The sequence below is a fragment of the Carassius carassius genome, chromosome 8 (assembly GCF_963082965.1).
Source record: "Carassius carassius chromosome 8, fCarCar2.1, whole genome shotgun sequence".
In the NCBI taxonomy this organism is placed as follows: Eukaryota; Metazoa; Chordata; class Actinopteri; order Cypriniformes; family Cyprinidae; genus Carassius; species Carassius carassius.
The window spans coordinates 15,477,214-15,492,792 of record NC_081762.1 but is presented as its reverse complement, the minus strand read 5'-3'; the positions used below and the strand labels follow the sequence as shown (position 1 = coordinate 15,492,792).

Sequence of the window (15,579 nt, the reverse complement as noted above, 5' to 3'; positions counted from 1 at the left end):
ATTTAATGTGGAATCGAACAGCATTTATTTAAAATAGAAAGCTTTTGTGACCATTTCAGTGCATCCTTGTTGCATATTTGTAGGAACTTGGCATGCTTTAAACTTGAACTTTTTTGATGTCATTGACACATTAACAGGTTTTTGCTATTCAGTTTATGTAAAATAGATTTTTTTCCCACCCCATTTTTCCAGTTTGTTTAACATTTTCAAAACTCACTTCCAACACATTTTAAGAGTAATAGCTCTGTTTTCACTTCTCTATAATCAATATGCACATCGTATTCCACATCTAGAGTTGTGTGAAGTCTTTCTACAACTTACTATTGGCACAGAGCTCAAATATTTGGCGTAGGCTTAGCTGCACCTGGCTCTACTATATTTGAGTGTCAGAAGGGAATATTGCTATATCTGCTAATCTGAGGTAAAACAGCCCTCATGTTTAAGTTCAGCTGGTACGATCAACAGATGTTTGCACAGAACTCAAAGCGCTTAGCATTAATGCCAAGTAAGTGAATGATTTGAAAAGGAAGCTTTGTTTTGCCCCTCTTGAGTGTTTATACACTACTGTTCCAAATGTTGGGCTTACAAAGATTTTTTTAAATAAATTATTGTTATATATTTTTAAATTAAGCAATGATGCATTAAATGGATCAGAAGTGACACTGAGAACTTTCATCAAATAAATGTCAATCTAAAAACTTGACAAAAAGTGTTCCCAACCTCAGACGTTCTACCTTGGATGATTTATGTGGTCTTATTTTGCCATGGTTTGGTTACATCCTTTGACACCCAGTCCATTCCCCCCAAACTTTGTTTTTGATCTCATAAGGAACAACCTGACAGATCATGCTGTAATGGGATTGCTTGTGTGGGCCATATACATATTTTAGCACTGAGAAATTTTGCAACATGCTATGCCTTTAACACTCAGACACGGGTTGACGCTGCCTGAGGTGTCTGCTCAGCTGATAAGATCTTTTGATTTTCCTTCTCTGAGACGTTCCTTTGAAACATATGCTAAAAACGACAACAGTATTTTCTCAGTCAGAAGCAGCGTTGCTCATTTCAGTTTCCGTTCTGGATACGGTGGCCCTTTGAACCTCCGGAGGGGAGAGCGAATGAATCGTGTATCTGGGTTTTGCCCCAAGACAGATTTTCCTAGATTTTGTCTTTCTTCTCATATCACAGCAAGGCAAATATTGCAGATAAATTTGTCTTGAGCACCGTGGACAATGCATCATCCTTCCGGCTCTCAAACTCTCCTGAGCGTCTAGTCGTCATAAAGTAAACACGGCGAGAGGTATGCTAATGACAATCACTTCAGTCCTGAACTTTGAACCACAGCGTGGGAATTAAAATGCAGTGTAACTGGAACACTCTAAAGGTCACATCACAATGCAGAGCACGACATGAATTTTACATGAAACTATCATTATCCCATCCCTTCAGAGATCTCCTGTGCTCTCCATACTCAGCGTTGAACAATGAGTGAGGTAGATGAGCAGAAGTGATAAAAAAGGCCCTGTTTGTGAACCTCAACAAAGGTAAAACAAATGTTAAAAATTGCATGCTCTGTGCAAGTTACATCACAGCGGCGTTAGTGTTATTTACCATCAGTGTAGTTGAATGTATCGCTCACACTAGTGTTTTGGAGAGCTCTTGATGGGCCACAGTGGTTATTGACCTTGCAGCTGTACATGAGTACTTCATGAGAGTGTGCCCATCACATCCGCTTCTCTTTACCTCCCTCTCCACATCTAACCCTGCTGTCCATCTCTACAAAAGGTTATCCTCATATATCTCAGTACTATACATCATATACTCCCATTTATAGTTGTTTAACAGGATGTGCATTGGAGTATAAGTGCATTTTAATAGTTCAAGGTGGTTTTTGTAGTGTCTGATTCCTCTTAAATCTATTCTGATTGTGTGTGAGCAAGCATGACTGATAACTTGGTTTATAGTAAGTTAAAAAGAAACTGCTTATAATAGTTTTTCATTTTGGATTCGGACTACACTTTTGGCTCTGAATAATTTTGGTTCACTAACAAGAACCGGAAGAGTTATTTATTTGAACTACATTTGTTGGTGCTGGTTTAAAAAAAAGTCATAAGTCTCATTCATTTGGGAATTTGACTTTACTGTTCATTCTGTATGTTTTTGATTGGCTATCACTCTTAAACATAACAGCTGTTTCATTAAAAATCACTGTTATCTGTGGCATCTCTGATGATCCCACATTTTGAGAACCGACTCTCCCGCAAGGACTGCATGCAGAGTTTTGTCAGTGGAAGTTCCAAACATGGGAACGTTTGATTGATTCTGTTCAATTAAAAAATTAGACAGCAGGGAGGCTACATTGATGTAGCTAATAAGGAAGGCCGCACATACAGCAGTTTTCAGATTTATTGAGGATGAGACCTGACACTAAGTAGGAATTTTTGAGCTCAGTCTAATCTAAAGGATGAATGAAGGTTGCAAACTTCAAGATAAGGCTGAACATTAATAAATAGAGCTCCATGGGCTTTGGTGAAGAAATGTGTTGTCGTTCTTTGTGTATATGTGAATATTGACCCCATGCTAATGCAGCAGGTTAAATGTTTTAATTAAGTGCTATAATCATGTCCCTGGTGTATCTACCAACCCAAACAGACATAACTGACTGTTTTTGTAACTCATGTGTGTTTATAACATAAACTTGTGTGTCTTTGACTGTTTAAGTGCAATAAGACATGAAAATGAAAACTAAGTTTAGTACTCACAATCTGTGTGACAGCCTCTTTCTTTGCGCTCAGAAAACCGTATATCAGAAGTTTAAACTGATAAAGCTTTAGCGCAATAGACATAGTAATCAAAACTAAACAGATGTTTTTTGGCAGAGTATCCTGAGAAACGAGCTGTAAAGGTGCAGCCCTATTCTAGAAAAGGGGGCGGGGAGCAGCAGCTCCTTTGCATTTAAAGAGACATGCATGAAAACAGCGTGTTTCTGCTTCCACTCAAAATAGGCATTTTCAGAATGATTTAATAAATCACCTGTGGGGTATCTTGAGCTGTAACTGTACATACAGATTCTGGGGACACCTGAGACTTACATTATCTTTAAAATAATTTTAATTAAAAGAAACCGCAAGTAACATGTTAAATTAAACATAACATAATATTTGAGTTTTGTTGTAAAATGTAACTTTAATAATAATTTTTTTTACAGTGCTGGAAATGCATGACTCAACTTCACCAGCTGCTTATATTTCTTTTCACAAACATTATAATTACAGGCGCAATTTTTTGAAGAATAATGACATTTTCATGGAGTTCCTTGCACAGTACTATGTTATGACCTGAAAATACTTCTACCATAATGCATAATGCAAATAATACATTTTGACATTTTCATCACATGTAATATTATATTGATGCATGTAAATATACTTTTGTTTGTTGCTCTTCCTTATAAAACTTTAAAGGATTATAAGCCATTTCTGATGTAGCTCTGAAAAATGTGTGGGTGTATGTAAAAAAGGACCAGCAATAAAAGTAACAGGAAAAAAAGAGAGAAACGCATGTCTAAAAAAAAGTAGCCTAATATAAAAAATATAACGTCCTGTTTCTGAGGAACTAGAAAACCCTTGATCCTGGCTGAGCCTCTCCAGATCTGCCATCTATGGTGTGACTTCTTGACCTTGGTTATGATAGAGAAGATGTCACAGATATTTGCTGACTTCACATTTTTACAGCCTGCACATTCTCTCTCGCCTTGTTTTTCTCCTTCTGAACTTTTAAGATGTTTACTACAGTCATATTTAACAATGGGTATGATTTGGTTGTATTTAGGAAGGTGGTCACCTCTGTCGCCCAGGTCTATACTCCACATTTTTTTTATCAGCGCAAATAGCGATCAGCACTGAAACAACCCCAGTGACGTCTTTGAGACTATAGGGAGGGAAAAAAACAAGTACATGAAATAACTTTCTCATGTTTTTGGATGTAATTCCCACCTCGCCACTTGATGAAGTCACTGACCTAAATCGGTTTCTGTGCACCTGCCTGAATCCCATACAGAGCGTGAAACCTTCTTATCAAAATATCAGCTATAAATGTCCATCTGTCTGTCTAATAAGACTCCTTTGAGATCAAAAAGACATTTATCATCCTTTCTCTCCACCAATGCTCAGTTGCCAGGCAACAATGCCTCGATCCCAAAAGCAGGAAGTCATCTGGAGAGGTTGAGGGATTGATTGTTTGAATGAGATGGCGGACTTCTCCCTCTGCTTACCTACAGGAGTTATCAGACATCAATTAGAATACTATACTTCCTGTGTAGCAACCACTGTATCAGTGTTAATCCAGCTGAGCATCCATGTATCTCCTTACACTCAATGATGACAGCCATACAACTTTATTCAAAGAAGGGTTGAAGCTGTCCAAAACAATTAATCAACTTCAAATGAGATGAATGGCTCATATAATTATTGCTCTCGGCCTTGAGTATTACATTTTGGCAGCTTTAGCAATGTTACGCATTTCCTTTGGTATAATACTTGAGCCACAGTTCATTGCATTAGTCGGAGCCGCTCTAGTGTAATGAGTTGTGTGGGATGGTTTCATATGAGCTTGTTTATCTGTTACTGCAGAATTACCGTAAGTGATGAATCACCTCTAAATGCCCAAAGCTTTTTCTGTATGCAGCACAGGCCTGATGAGATTTATTGCAGCCACTCGGATCAGGTCGCATTGTGTCTCAGTATGTTTTGTCCATTTGATTGTTTGTTAAAGTCTAAATTTGTTCCGCGAGTGTGATTTTAAGTTATAGTCTTGACTAAATGTCTTTTAAAACAGAGGGAAACAACTTCTGTTTTTTTTTTTTTGGACACTGGTTCTTGAGTCCTGCATAAAAACAGGGCTGAAACGAGTTTATGGATCAAGGAATTCAATTTAATGAATGTGGTCAAAGTGTTCAGAAGTGTTCATTTATGTTTGGGAGCTTCCATTTTCTCAAGCATGTGTGAGGTTCTTTGCCTTTTACTTATTTTTGGCAGATACAAAACTGCTGTGCCGAAATGGTTAGGTATATTTATGAACCTAGTATCCACTTCAATTAAAAATAATTGAATAACTTTTTCATAATTTAGTTTGAACTGGTATGGTTTTAAAAGAAATACAACCCGAATTCCGGAAAAGTTGGGACGTTTTTTAAATTTTAATAAAATGAAAACTTAAAGACTTTCAAATCACATGAGCCAATATTTTATTCACAATAGAACATAGATAACATAGCAAATGTTTAAACTGAGAAAGTTTACAATTTTATGCACAAAATGAGCTCATTTCAATTTTGATTTCTGCTACAGGTCTCAAAATAGTTGGGACGGGGCATGTTTACCATGGTGTAGCATCTCCTTTTCTTTTCAAAACAGTTTGAAGACGTCTGGGCATTGAGGCTATGAGTTGCTGGAGTTTTGCTGTTGGAATTTGGTCCCATTCTTGCCTTATATAGATTTCCAGCTGCTGAAGAGTTCGTGGTCGTCTTTGACGTATTTTTCGTTTAATGATGCGCCAAATGTTCTCTATAGGTGAAAGATCTGGACTGCAGGCAGGCCAGGTTAGCACCCGGACTCTTCTACGACGAAGCCATGCTGTTGTTATAGCTGCAGTATGTGGTTTTGCATTGTCCTGCTGAAATAAACAAGGCCTTCCCTGAAATAGACGTTGTTTGGAGGGAAGCATATGTTGCTCTAAAACCTTTATATACCTTTCAGCATTCACAGAGCCTTCCAAAACATGCAAGCTGCCCATACCGTATGCACTTATGCACCCCCATACCATCAGAGATGCTGGCTTTTGAACTGAACGCTGATAACATGCTGGAAGGTCTCCCTCCTCTTTAGCCCGGAGGACACGGCGTCCGTGATTTCCAACAAGAATGTCAAATTTGGACTCATCTGACCATAAAACACTATTCCACTTTGAAATAGTCCATTTTAAATGAGCCTTGGCCCACAGGACACGACGGCGCTTCTGGACCATGTTCACATATGGCTTCCTTTTTGCATGATAAAGCTTTAGTTGGCATCTGCTGATGGCACGGCGGATTGTGTTTACCGACAGTGGTTTCTGAAAGTATTCCTGGGCCCATTTAGTAATGTCATTGACACAATCATGCCGATGAGTGATGCAGTGTCGTCTGAGAGCCCGAAGACCACGGGCATCCAATAAAGGTCTCCGGCCTTGTCCCTTACGCACAGAGATTTCTCCAGTTTCTCTGAATCTTTTGATGATGTTATGCACTGTAGATGATGAGATTTACAAAGCCTTTGCAATTTGACCTTGAGGAACATTGTTTTTAAAGTTTTCCACAATTTTTTTACGCAGTCTTTCACAGATTGGAGAGCCTCTGCCCATCTTTACTTCTGAGAGACTCTGCTTCTCTAAGACAAAGCTTTTATAGCTAATCATGTTACAGACCTGATATCAATTAACTTAATTAATCACTAGATGTTCTCCCAGCTGAATCTTTTCAAAACTGCTTGCTTTTTTAGCCATTTGTTGCCCCCGTGCCAACTTTTTTGAGACCTGTAGCAGGCATTAAATTTTAAATGAGCTAATTAAGTGGATAAAAGTGTAAAATTTCTCAGTTTAAACATTTGCTACGTTATCTATGTTCTATTGTGAATAAAATATTGGCTCATGTGATTTGAAATTCCTTTAGTTTTCATTTTATTAAAATTTAAAAAACGTCCCAACTTTTCCGGAATTCGGGTTGTAAATACTTTTCACTGTTCAACTGTTAAATTTCTTTTTATCAAATGCCGAATTTTTATCAAATTCGACAAAAATATTTATCATAACTGTTTTCAACATTGAGAATAGTTTGGCATATTCGAATGATTTCTGAAGAATCATGTGAAACTGAAGACTGGAGAAATGACTACTGGAAATTGAGTTTTGAATATAACAGGAAAAAGTTATATTTTAAAAACTATTTAAATAGAAACCAATTTTTAATTAGTAATGTTTTTGAACAAATAAATGCAGCATTGTAAGCATAAGATACCTCTTTTAAAAACACTTTCTGACTACAGACTTTTGAGTGGTAATGTATTTAAAAGGAAGCAAACAATTTATTTGCATGATGTAATTTATCCGAAGCAGAAAATAAAAGCACAGTTAATTACAATTATAAAAAAACTTATAAAAATTAATCTGAGCTTGCGATCTTCTTTGTTTTGCTATGTCTCAAGATTTAGTGGACGATTCAATTTGATAGTTTCCCGCACTAAAGTTTAATTTTAATTATTTATTTTTTTCATAGAATACAAACATGAACTGGCAACACTCCTATGCCATCCGCTATGGAAATGTTGTTCACATATTTGAAGTTGATACGCAGTGACCTCAATCGAATCCTTAGTAAAGCTTCTGTAAAGTCGATTAGGTAAATGTTTTGCAATGGACAATCAGAAGTTGAAAGGCTTCTATGGCGGAGCCTAATTTACAGAGTCCATTGGTAAACTTAAAAAAAATAAGCCTTGTAGCAACACTGTCTCCGTAGTAAAAAAAAAAATAATGATGACGGTAATACATAAATTGTAAATTCTAAAGCACAAAAACTGTTAGCTTTTCCACAGCTGGAGGCCGTGTTGCTATGTGCAACCTTCAAAAACAGCCTCGGCGAGCCTCAGGCCGATCATAATTTACGAGACTCCAGCAGTTTGCAGAGCCCTCCAAGCTTGGTTAAGAAGAAAAGGCAGAGATAGAGCTCTAGCATCTCACTGCTGACAACAATGATGAATATGTGTATGGATGAGTCAGCAATGCAGCGGTTCTAGACACAGCAAAGTTTATGTCAACTTTCCCCGGCCACAAATCGCTCTGACCAAAGGAAGCATGTCAGCTCCTCTGAGAACGCCGGGGTTACCGAAGTCAAAGTTGATTCAAACTGTATTTTACTATGTACACAGCCCACCTCCCGATTTGATATACAGATCTTTCATCCCAGACAGGAGCTTGTTTTGTTGTCTCTATGGTATTTTTTCTAATTATAGCGTTCCAAGGAATGCTAGAGATTCTCAGAGGTTTTGAAGGATAGATCGCATGGTAAATATTAATTAAGGTCCACAGCAGGTCAATCATTATCTCTGGTGCATTCATGCTCCCTCAATGTCAGACTTATGGTTTTCCAAATGTCTTTTCAGCTGGATTTAAGGATGCACACACATCTGAGACACATAATGTCACGCTAAACTGGGTTTCCTCGCTAGATCTTTAGTGTGTCTTTTTTCACACATTTAAATTTTTAGGGCGTCTATGGATCTTTACAAAGTATTGAGATTGTCCAGTTCATTTTTGGGATCAGTTCTGGTTGGATTTACTTATTTCAGTATATCTGTTTATACTGTTATTGGAGTAAAAATTTTAAACAACTGTTTCCTAGTTTAATATATTTTCAAAATCTAATTTATTTCTATGATGGCAAAGTTTTGAAATTTTCAGCAGCCATTACTCCAGTCTTCAGTGTCACATACTATAATTTCCTGTATATCTCTGGTGACACTACTTTTTGAAATCAGTTGTTGTTCTGTTGTTGTTGAAACTGTCAGGGCTTGTGGAAATCAGAACAGTGAGAATGCAGCTCTTTTCTTTTCTCTCTCACCCCAGCACATAACCATAGACAGCTACATCCCCTGCTTGACCGACCTCTGCAAGGCCTTGTGGGAGGTGATGCTCAGTTACCATCTAACCATGCTGTGGCACGATGAGCACTACAAAGAAGAAGAGGCGACTCCTGGAGCGGGTAAGCAAAATTATTCACTCTTGGCACCTCTGTAAAGAATGATGGGTTCATTTTTTGGTTTTTCAATATAATAAAAGTAACAAAAGACAGCTTCTTTTTTTCTTTTTTTTTTGTCTCACCAATGGCTATATTCAGAAGATTCAAAATGACATGTTGTGCCAGTAATATACTTTTTGGCTGACAATCAAGGCACAATACCAGATGCTGGGCCAGAGCTGTCATGCAGAGATAGTCAGCAAAAGTAGAACAATAACAACAATGGCACCAAGCAGAGCATCAGAAGGACTTCCCATGATGCAATCAGTAGCTCTGATCAAATATCGGGCTCAAGCAGGCTGAAATATTAACACTCCACATTTCCCATCATAATGCCTCTTGTACATTTGACATTTGGAGAAAAAATCCTTCAGCAGTATCTTGGTTTTGTGTTACAGTATAAACATCATTTAAACAAGATAAAATACCTTAGCCAAACTGAATATGAATCTAGTCGTGTACCTTACATATAATATTACTTTACATGATTTACTTGTTTCTTCAGTAAATTTGATAAGATAAATAAAAGCGGTCAATGTAATTGAACAGTTATATATACAGTAATATTTCTCTGTGTTGTTTTAGTATAATTGTGAAACTGTTATAGTATTTTTAATACAAACCCGATTCCAAAAAAGTTAGGATACTGTACTAATTGTGAATAAAAACGGAATGCAATGATGTTGAAGTTTCAAATTTCAATATTTTATTCAGAATACAACATAGATGAAGTATCAAATGTTTAAACTGAGAAAATGTATATTTTTAAGGAAAAATTGATTTTAAATTTCATGGCCATCAACACATATTAAAAAAGTTTGGACAAGGCCGTGTTTACCACTGTGTGACATCCCCTCTTCTTTTTATAACAGTCTGCAAACGTCAGGGGAATGAGGAGACAAGTTGCTCAAGTTTAGGAATAGGAATGTTGCCCCATTCTTGTCTAATACAGGCTTCTAGTTGCTCAACCGTCTTAGGTCTTGTTTGTCGCAACTTCCTCTTCTTCTACGCAGCTATGATGTTGTAATTGATGCAGCATGTGGTCTGGCACTGTTATGTTGGAAAATGCAAGGTCTTCCCTGAAAGAGATGACATCTGGATGGGAGCATATGTTGTTCTTGAAATTGGATATACCTTTCTGCATTGATGATGCCCTTCCAGATGTGTAAGCTGCCCATGCCACACACACTCATGCAACCCCATACCATCAGAGATGCAGGCTTCTGAACTGAGCGCTGATAACAACTTTTAACAACTTGTCCTTGTCCTCTTTAGTCCGGATGACATGGCGTCCCAGTTTTCCAAAAAGAACTTCAAATTTTGATTCATTTGACCACAGAACAGTTTTTCACTTTGACACAGTCCATTTTAAATGAGCCTTGGCCCAGAGAAAACACCTGCGCTTCTGGTTCATGTTTAGATATGGCTTCTTTTTTGACCTATAGAGTTCTAGCCGGCAGCGGCGAATGGAACGGTGGACTGTGTTCACTGACAATGTTTTCTGGAAGTATTCCTGAGGCCATGTTGTGATTTCGATTACAGTAGCATTCCTGTATGTGATGCAGTGCCGTCTAAGGGCCCGAAGATCACTTAGATCAAATTTTTTTAATAAGTTTAATTGCTTAGTGAGACTTTTAGGCCCTGTCCACATGGAGACGCGTTTCGCTGTATATGCACACATGTTGTATCGTATAGGTGTTTCGTCCACATGGATCCAGGGTTTTGGCAGAGTGAAACCGATATTTTTTGAAACCGGGTCCCAGAATGGATACATTTGAAAACGCTGCCTTGGCATTTTCGTGTGGACAGCGAACTGTCTATTTTCGGACACTATGACGTCATCAGCCCACGTCTCGCCCCTAGTCAGACACCGGTTCGTCATGTAACAGAAACAAAAACATGAACAAACACAGAACAACTGTCTTTTTATTAACTAACATTAACACAGATTAATAAATGTATTGTTCCATGTTTGTTTGTATACAGCTAGCAAGGTTTATGTGCATAGTCCAAGTCGTCTTCTCCGTTTTTAGTGTATCTCTGTGGCAGAATTACAGTACCACATACTGGTCTGGCATGTATACTGCATCAGTTTGTGTCGGTTTCGTGTGGACACAGATATTTCTTGAGACTAAAAAAAAAAACGGATAGGGAAAGCTCTGGCTTCGTGTGGACGTAGCTTTAATGGTATAGGTAGAAGTGGAGAAAGATCAGACAAGAATATGGGGCGTAGCATCTGTAAATGCCCCAAGCCTGATTCAAACTCTGGACTTACGTCTCAAGTGGACTACTATGCATCATCTCTGACAGTAATATTATTGTTTCAGTGTTCTTTGGCACCTGTGCTTCATCTGTCTGCTGGTGCAACTCTTTGAGTTCTCTTGTGTTTCTCTGAACTTTCTGGAGGTCGACTCGCTCTGCATTTTGGCTCCTTTATATGTAACTAAATCAGTTTTATTAGAAAGAGCTAGGGACTCATTAGGGTGCTCACTACTCGTGATGGTTAGATTTATAAGCATTACATTTGAGCTTTTATAGTGTAAGCTCCTGCATTGTGTATTCAGAGGAAATGGCTTTTGTTGTGTGCTGTAATCGGCATGGTGGTGGCCAAGGAGACGGAGCAGGTAATTGAAAGGTGTGCTGTGCCTTTAGCTAGCTGCAGTGTAGTTTGTAACGTTTGCCTTTCTGTCTTGCCTCCGCTTCGATTTCTGAGGTCACTGAGCAGTGCTGAAACAGATTGGTGCTTGTTCCTGGTTAGGTCTGTCATTGGAAATTTATTGGACCTTTCTAAAGTAATCCCTACAGGGGGAAGTGTACGAAATGCTACTAACTGAACAGGCTTTGTTGCTGTAGGTAATGATGGGGCTGTGGTTATTTTCTATAAATATTAAATGAGGGACATAAATCATTCGTTTTAATGGAAGCATTTTCTTTAAAACTGGTATTTTCTTGTGACTTTTAACGCGGTCAGCTCTGTACTACTTTAGAATTTAACAATTGTCTTAAACTTGCATTATACTTTTATAATCTCTGTTCTTCATGTGATTCATTTATTTTTCACATTTGCTACAACTCAAGTAAATTATATAAGCCCAGCAATGCACACATTTTTGTACTTTTCTTCACATCAGTCCTCTAAAGAACACTTACTTCCACTGTAGTCATAATTTTTCAGATAAACTCTGCCAAAATGGCTTTTAGAAAATAATGTATTGAATAATATATAATGCATTTAGTAAGCTTTGTTTAAACAAGTGGAAAGTGAACAAAACCAAGTGAATTTAGTCTTGTCTACACTGTAAAAAAAAACATTTTCATTATTTTATTTAGCCATAACACCATATAAACATATTTTCAACAATATGAATTTACTTGAAGCAGAATTCACAGAAAATTTACATGCAGTTTTGCTTATAAATATATCTTGTTTTAAGGTGGTGGAATATTTTTTATTTTTTTTGCCGTGTAGAGAAAACGCATACGTTTCATAAACTTACAGGCTTATTCTCAGTTGTTATGCTCCTTTGTATATATTTAGCCTAAGATATTTGACAGATCAAGTTCAGTAATCATTTGTGATTGAGACATTATGGGGACACAGAGTGTATCATGTGCTTTCTAGTCATCAGTTGTTGTAAATATTTTGCAGCCTTGATGGATGGTTTATATTCTTAACGTGTTCTCTCATCTACTGCCCATTTCTTTCAATTCTTTTTTTCCTCTTTCCCACATTCAGTAGCTTCTTCTGCAGGCCTGTAGGCTATGGAAAGGCGGAGGACACTATGACAGTGCAGCAGTGTCAGTGTCTGGCCTTATTCAGGATAGGCACAGAATTGTATCATCAGTTATTCCACATAGCTGAGGTATATTACTTATAAAGACATTATGAGGTGGCTTAAATTATTCCTTTCACCCACAAAGAATGACGTGTAAATTATTAAATTCTTTAAAAGAAGTCTCTTGCGCTCACCAAGGCTGCATTTATTGAATCGAAATACAGTAGTGTCCTTGGCTAATCTTTTGCCTGAAGGGGCACTTTAACATTCCGTCAGTGGCTGAACGGATGAATGCGTTTCCTAGGATTTGATAGCTGATACACTAAACTTGTCAGTTTTGTATTAATGCCACCTTGTTCTTGAACATGGAATATGCTAAATTCGTTAGCCACCGGTTCTCAAGGGCTGCCCACCCAATGAGTTGAACCAGATTTCCAAATGAGGATGCATGATTATTCATGGGAGACTGGGAAAGTGACACACTGAAGTGTACTGACATATAGAAAGTGCGAAAAGGTGAAGCCCAGTCTGCTGACACATTCATTTTTAAATACCAGATTGGTATGTATCTTACATAAAAGTCCTGAATTTTCAGTTACATGTTGACCTCTATTAATGGCATTTGTGATGGTGTTGGTTACCACAGGAAATAGCCTAATTCTGGAAATTTAACCGAGTGCAATTACTGTGCAATGGAAGTAAACCAGGCCAGGTGTGTTTAAAAGAAGAAATATTAACATTAATTACTATTTTAGATGACATTAATTACTTGAAATAATAATGGAAATTATTTCCTTTGGTGATTACTATGTACTACAGATGCATATATGTAGAGCGTAACTGGAAACATTTTACGACAAGATCCTATACATTAGTTAAACACTGTAAAAAAAAATTATAAATTTAAAACACTATGAAAAAAACTGATGTATAGGTCAACAGTATGTTCCTGTACTATATACAGGGAAAAATAAAAAGATCTAACCAGATATTTAATGTAATTTTTTACAGTAAAATGCTGTTAATTGTACAGTTTTAGAAGTAAACAAATCAACTATAAACTCTAGTCAAAAACTGTTAAATGAAATTCCCAGAATTCCCTGCATGATGAAGGCTTTTTGTTTATGTAATCATGTTTCTTAATAGTTTTTGTTATCATTTATGTACATTTGGGTTTTATGTTACATCTTCTGTTATTTAAAGATTGTTTATTGCATTACATATTCTTTTTACAAAATTATTGGGACAACCCCAGCTGCCAAAATTATTTTGTAAAAACTATATATATATATATACATACATACATATATATATATATATATATATATATATATATATATATATATATATATTTACATTTGCATTTATAATAACATTTACATATGTATATATATGGATATGTATATACAGTGCATTAAATAATACAGCATTTATTAATCTTGGTTAATGCTACTTTCTTCATATGTAATTACATTTTAACATTACAAATTTTCTAAATTAACATTTGTGTAATGAATTAACATAAATTATCAACATGGAACTATATATATATATATATATATATATATATATATAATTTACATACACTAACGTTCAAAGTTTAGGATCAGAACTATTTTAATGTTTCTTATGGTCATCAAGGCTGCATTTATTTGATCAAAAATATATGAAAAAATATTTTGAGATTATTACAATGTAAAATAACGTTTTTTTTAATATACATTAAAATCTAATTTATTTCTGTGATCAATGCTGAATTTTCAGCACATTACGCCAGTCTTCAGTGTCACATGATCCGTCAGAAATTATTCTAATGTGCTGATTTATTATCAGTGCCTGAAACTGTTGTGCTGCTTAATATTTTTTTGGAACCTGTGATGCTTTTTTTCAATTTTTTTTGGTAAAAGTTAAAAAGAACAGCATTTATTTAAAATGTAAATCTTTTCTAACAATAATAATATTAAAATGTTACCTTAAGCTTAATTAAATGAGATTGCATTTTATAATTTAAAAGGATGAATGGTGATGATCTTTGGGAAAATTCAAACATCTTATTTATTTACATATATCTAGTTGATATTCTGTTCTGCAGTGAGCGCATTATACCAGGAGACCGATATGCTTTACTTCATACGTGTGTCCGTAACATTGAATAATGCACCAATCTCTGTGTGAAATTGACAATTACACCTCTTGTTGCGTACCGCTGCGTACAGTATTCATCTTGGTCCGTGTCAAGATGACTTTATTTTCCTCTTCTTAGCTGCCAGAGCTATCAACAGGTAAATTGCTTCCGCTGGCCTGTGACTTGCTTTGCTATCTAATTTCACAAGGTGTATAATCACTGACAACCATTTGTGGAAAAACCGGTCAAAAGTAATTAATTAGAATGCAAGTTAGACCTTGATTTGGCAGGGTCTTTCTCAGGATTGGTTTTGGGGTTCGGTTCGCAGTTTAGATTGATAATGTGTTTGTGTCGTTGGGAAAGCACATCTGCTCGCTTTTGGTCATGCGTATTTGCTTGAGTAAGAAGGGACGAAGATGTTGTAACTTCGGTTGATGGTCCAGCTTTAGAGGTTTGGCTCTGTTGAGTGGGAACGGAGCAATTGGGAACTTTGGGAAAGATGCTTTCTCTGAACGAGGTAGTAAATCACGCATTGCTCTTGTTCCGAAACAATTCAGCCATTTGTCTTTATTAGGAGTTTGTCAAGTGTGAACGATGACATTCAAAGGGAGGATTTCAGCCGTTTTTGTATTTAATGCCTCCCTCATGTCTCAGTCTAGTAACAGATTTACTGGATAGTTTAAGAAAGACTGACCATATGATTTTTGCTCTTGGATGATCCTTCCTGAGCACAAAATCACCACTTTAAGACCAAAGAACGCAGGGCTGCATTTCTGAGCTGGAAAAGAGTGGTTTGGATATGTTTTCAGTTTGGAAGTCAAAAATGTCCTGATACTTGACTTGCTAAAGTC

At 36.6% G+C, this 15,579-nt stretch overlaps 1 protein-coding gene across 4 annotated transcripts in view; it reads left to right on the top strand.

The window, feature by feature from the left end:
* The window catches only part of vps50 (VPS50 EARP/GARPII complex subunit), a 136,599-nt gene that overhangs the window by 39,620 nt on the left and 81,400 nt on the right, over positions 1 to 15,579 (top strand). For all 4 annotated transcript variants that reach the window (XM_059556447.1, XM_059556446.1, XM_059556448.1 and 1 more), the window contains exon 13: positions 8,656 to 8,791. In XM_059556447.1, coding sequence (XP_059412430.1) covers positions 8,656 to 8,791 — 136 coding nt within the window. The remainder of the gene's footprint in view (positions 1 to 8,655; positions 8,792 to 15,579) is intronic.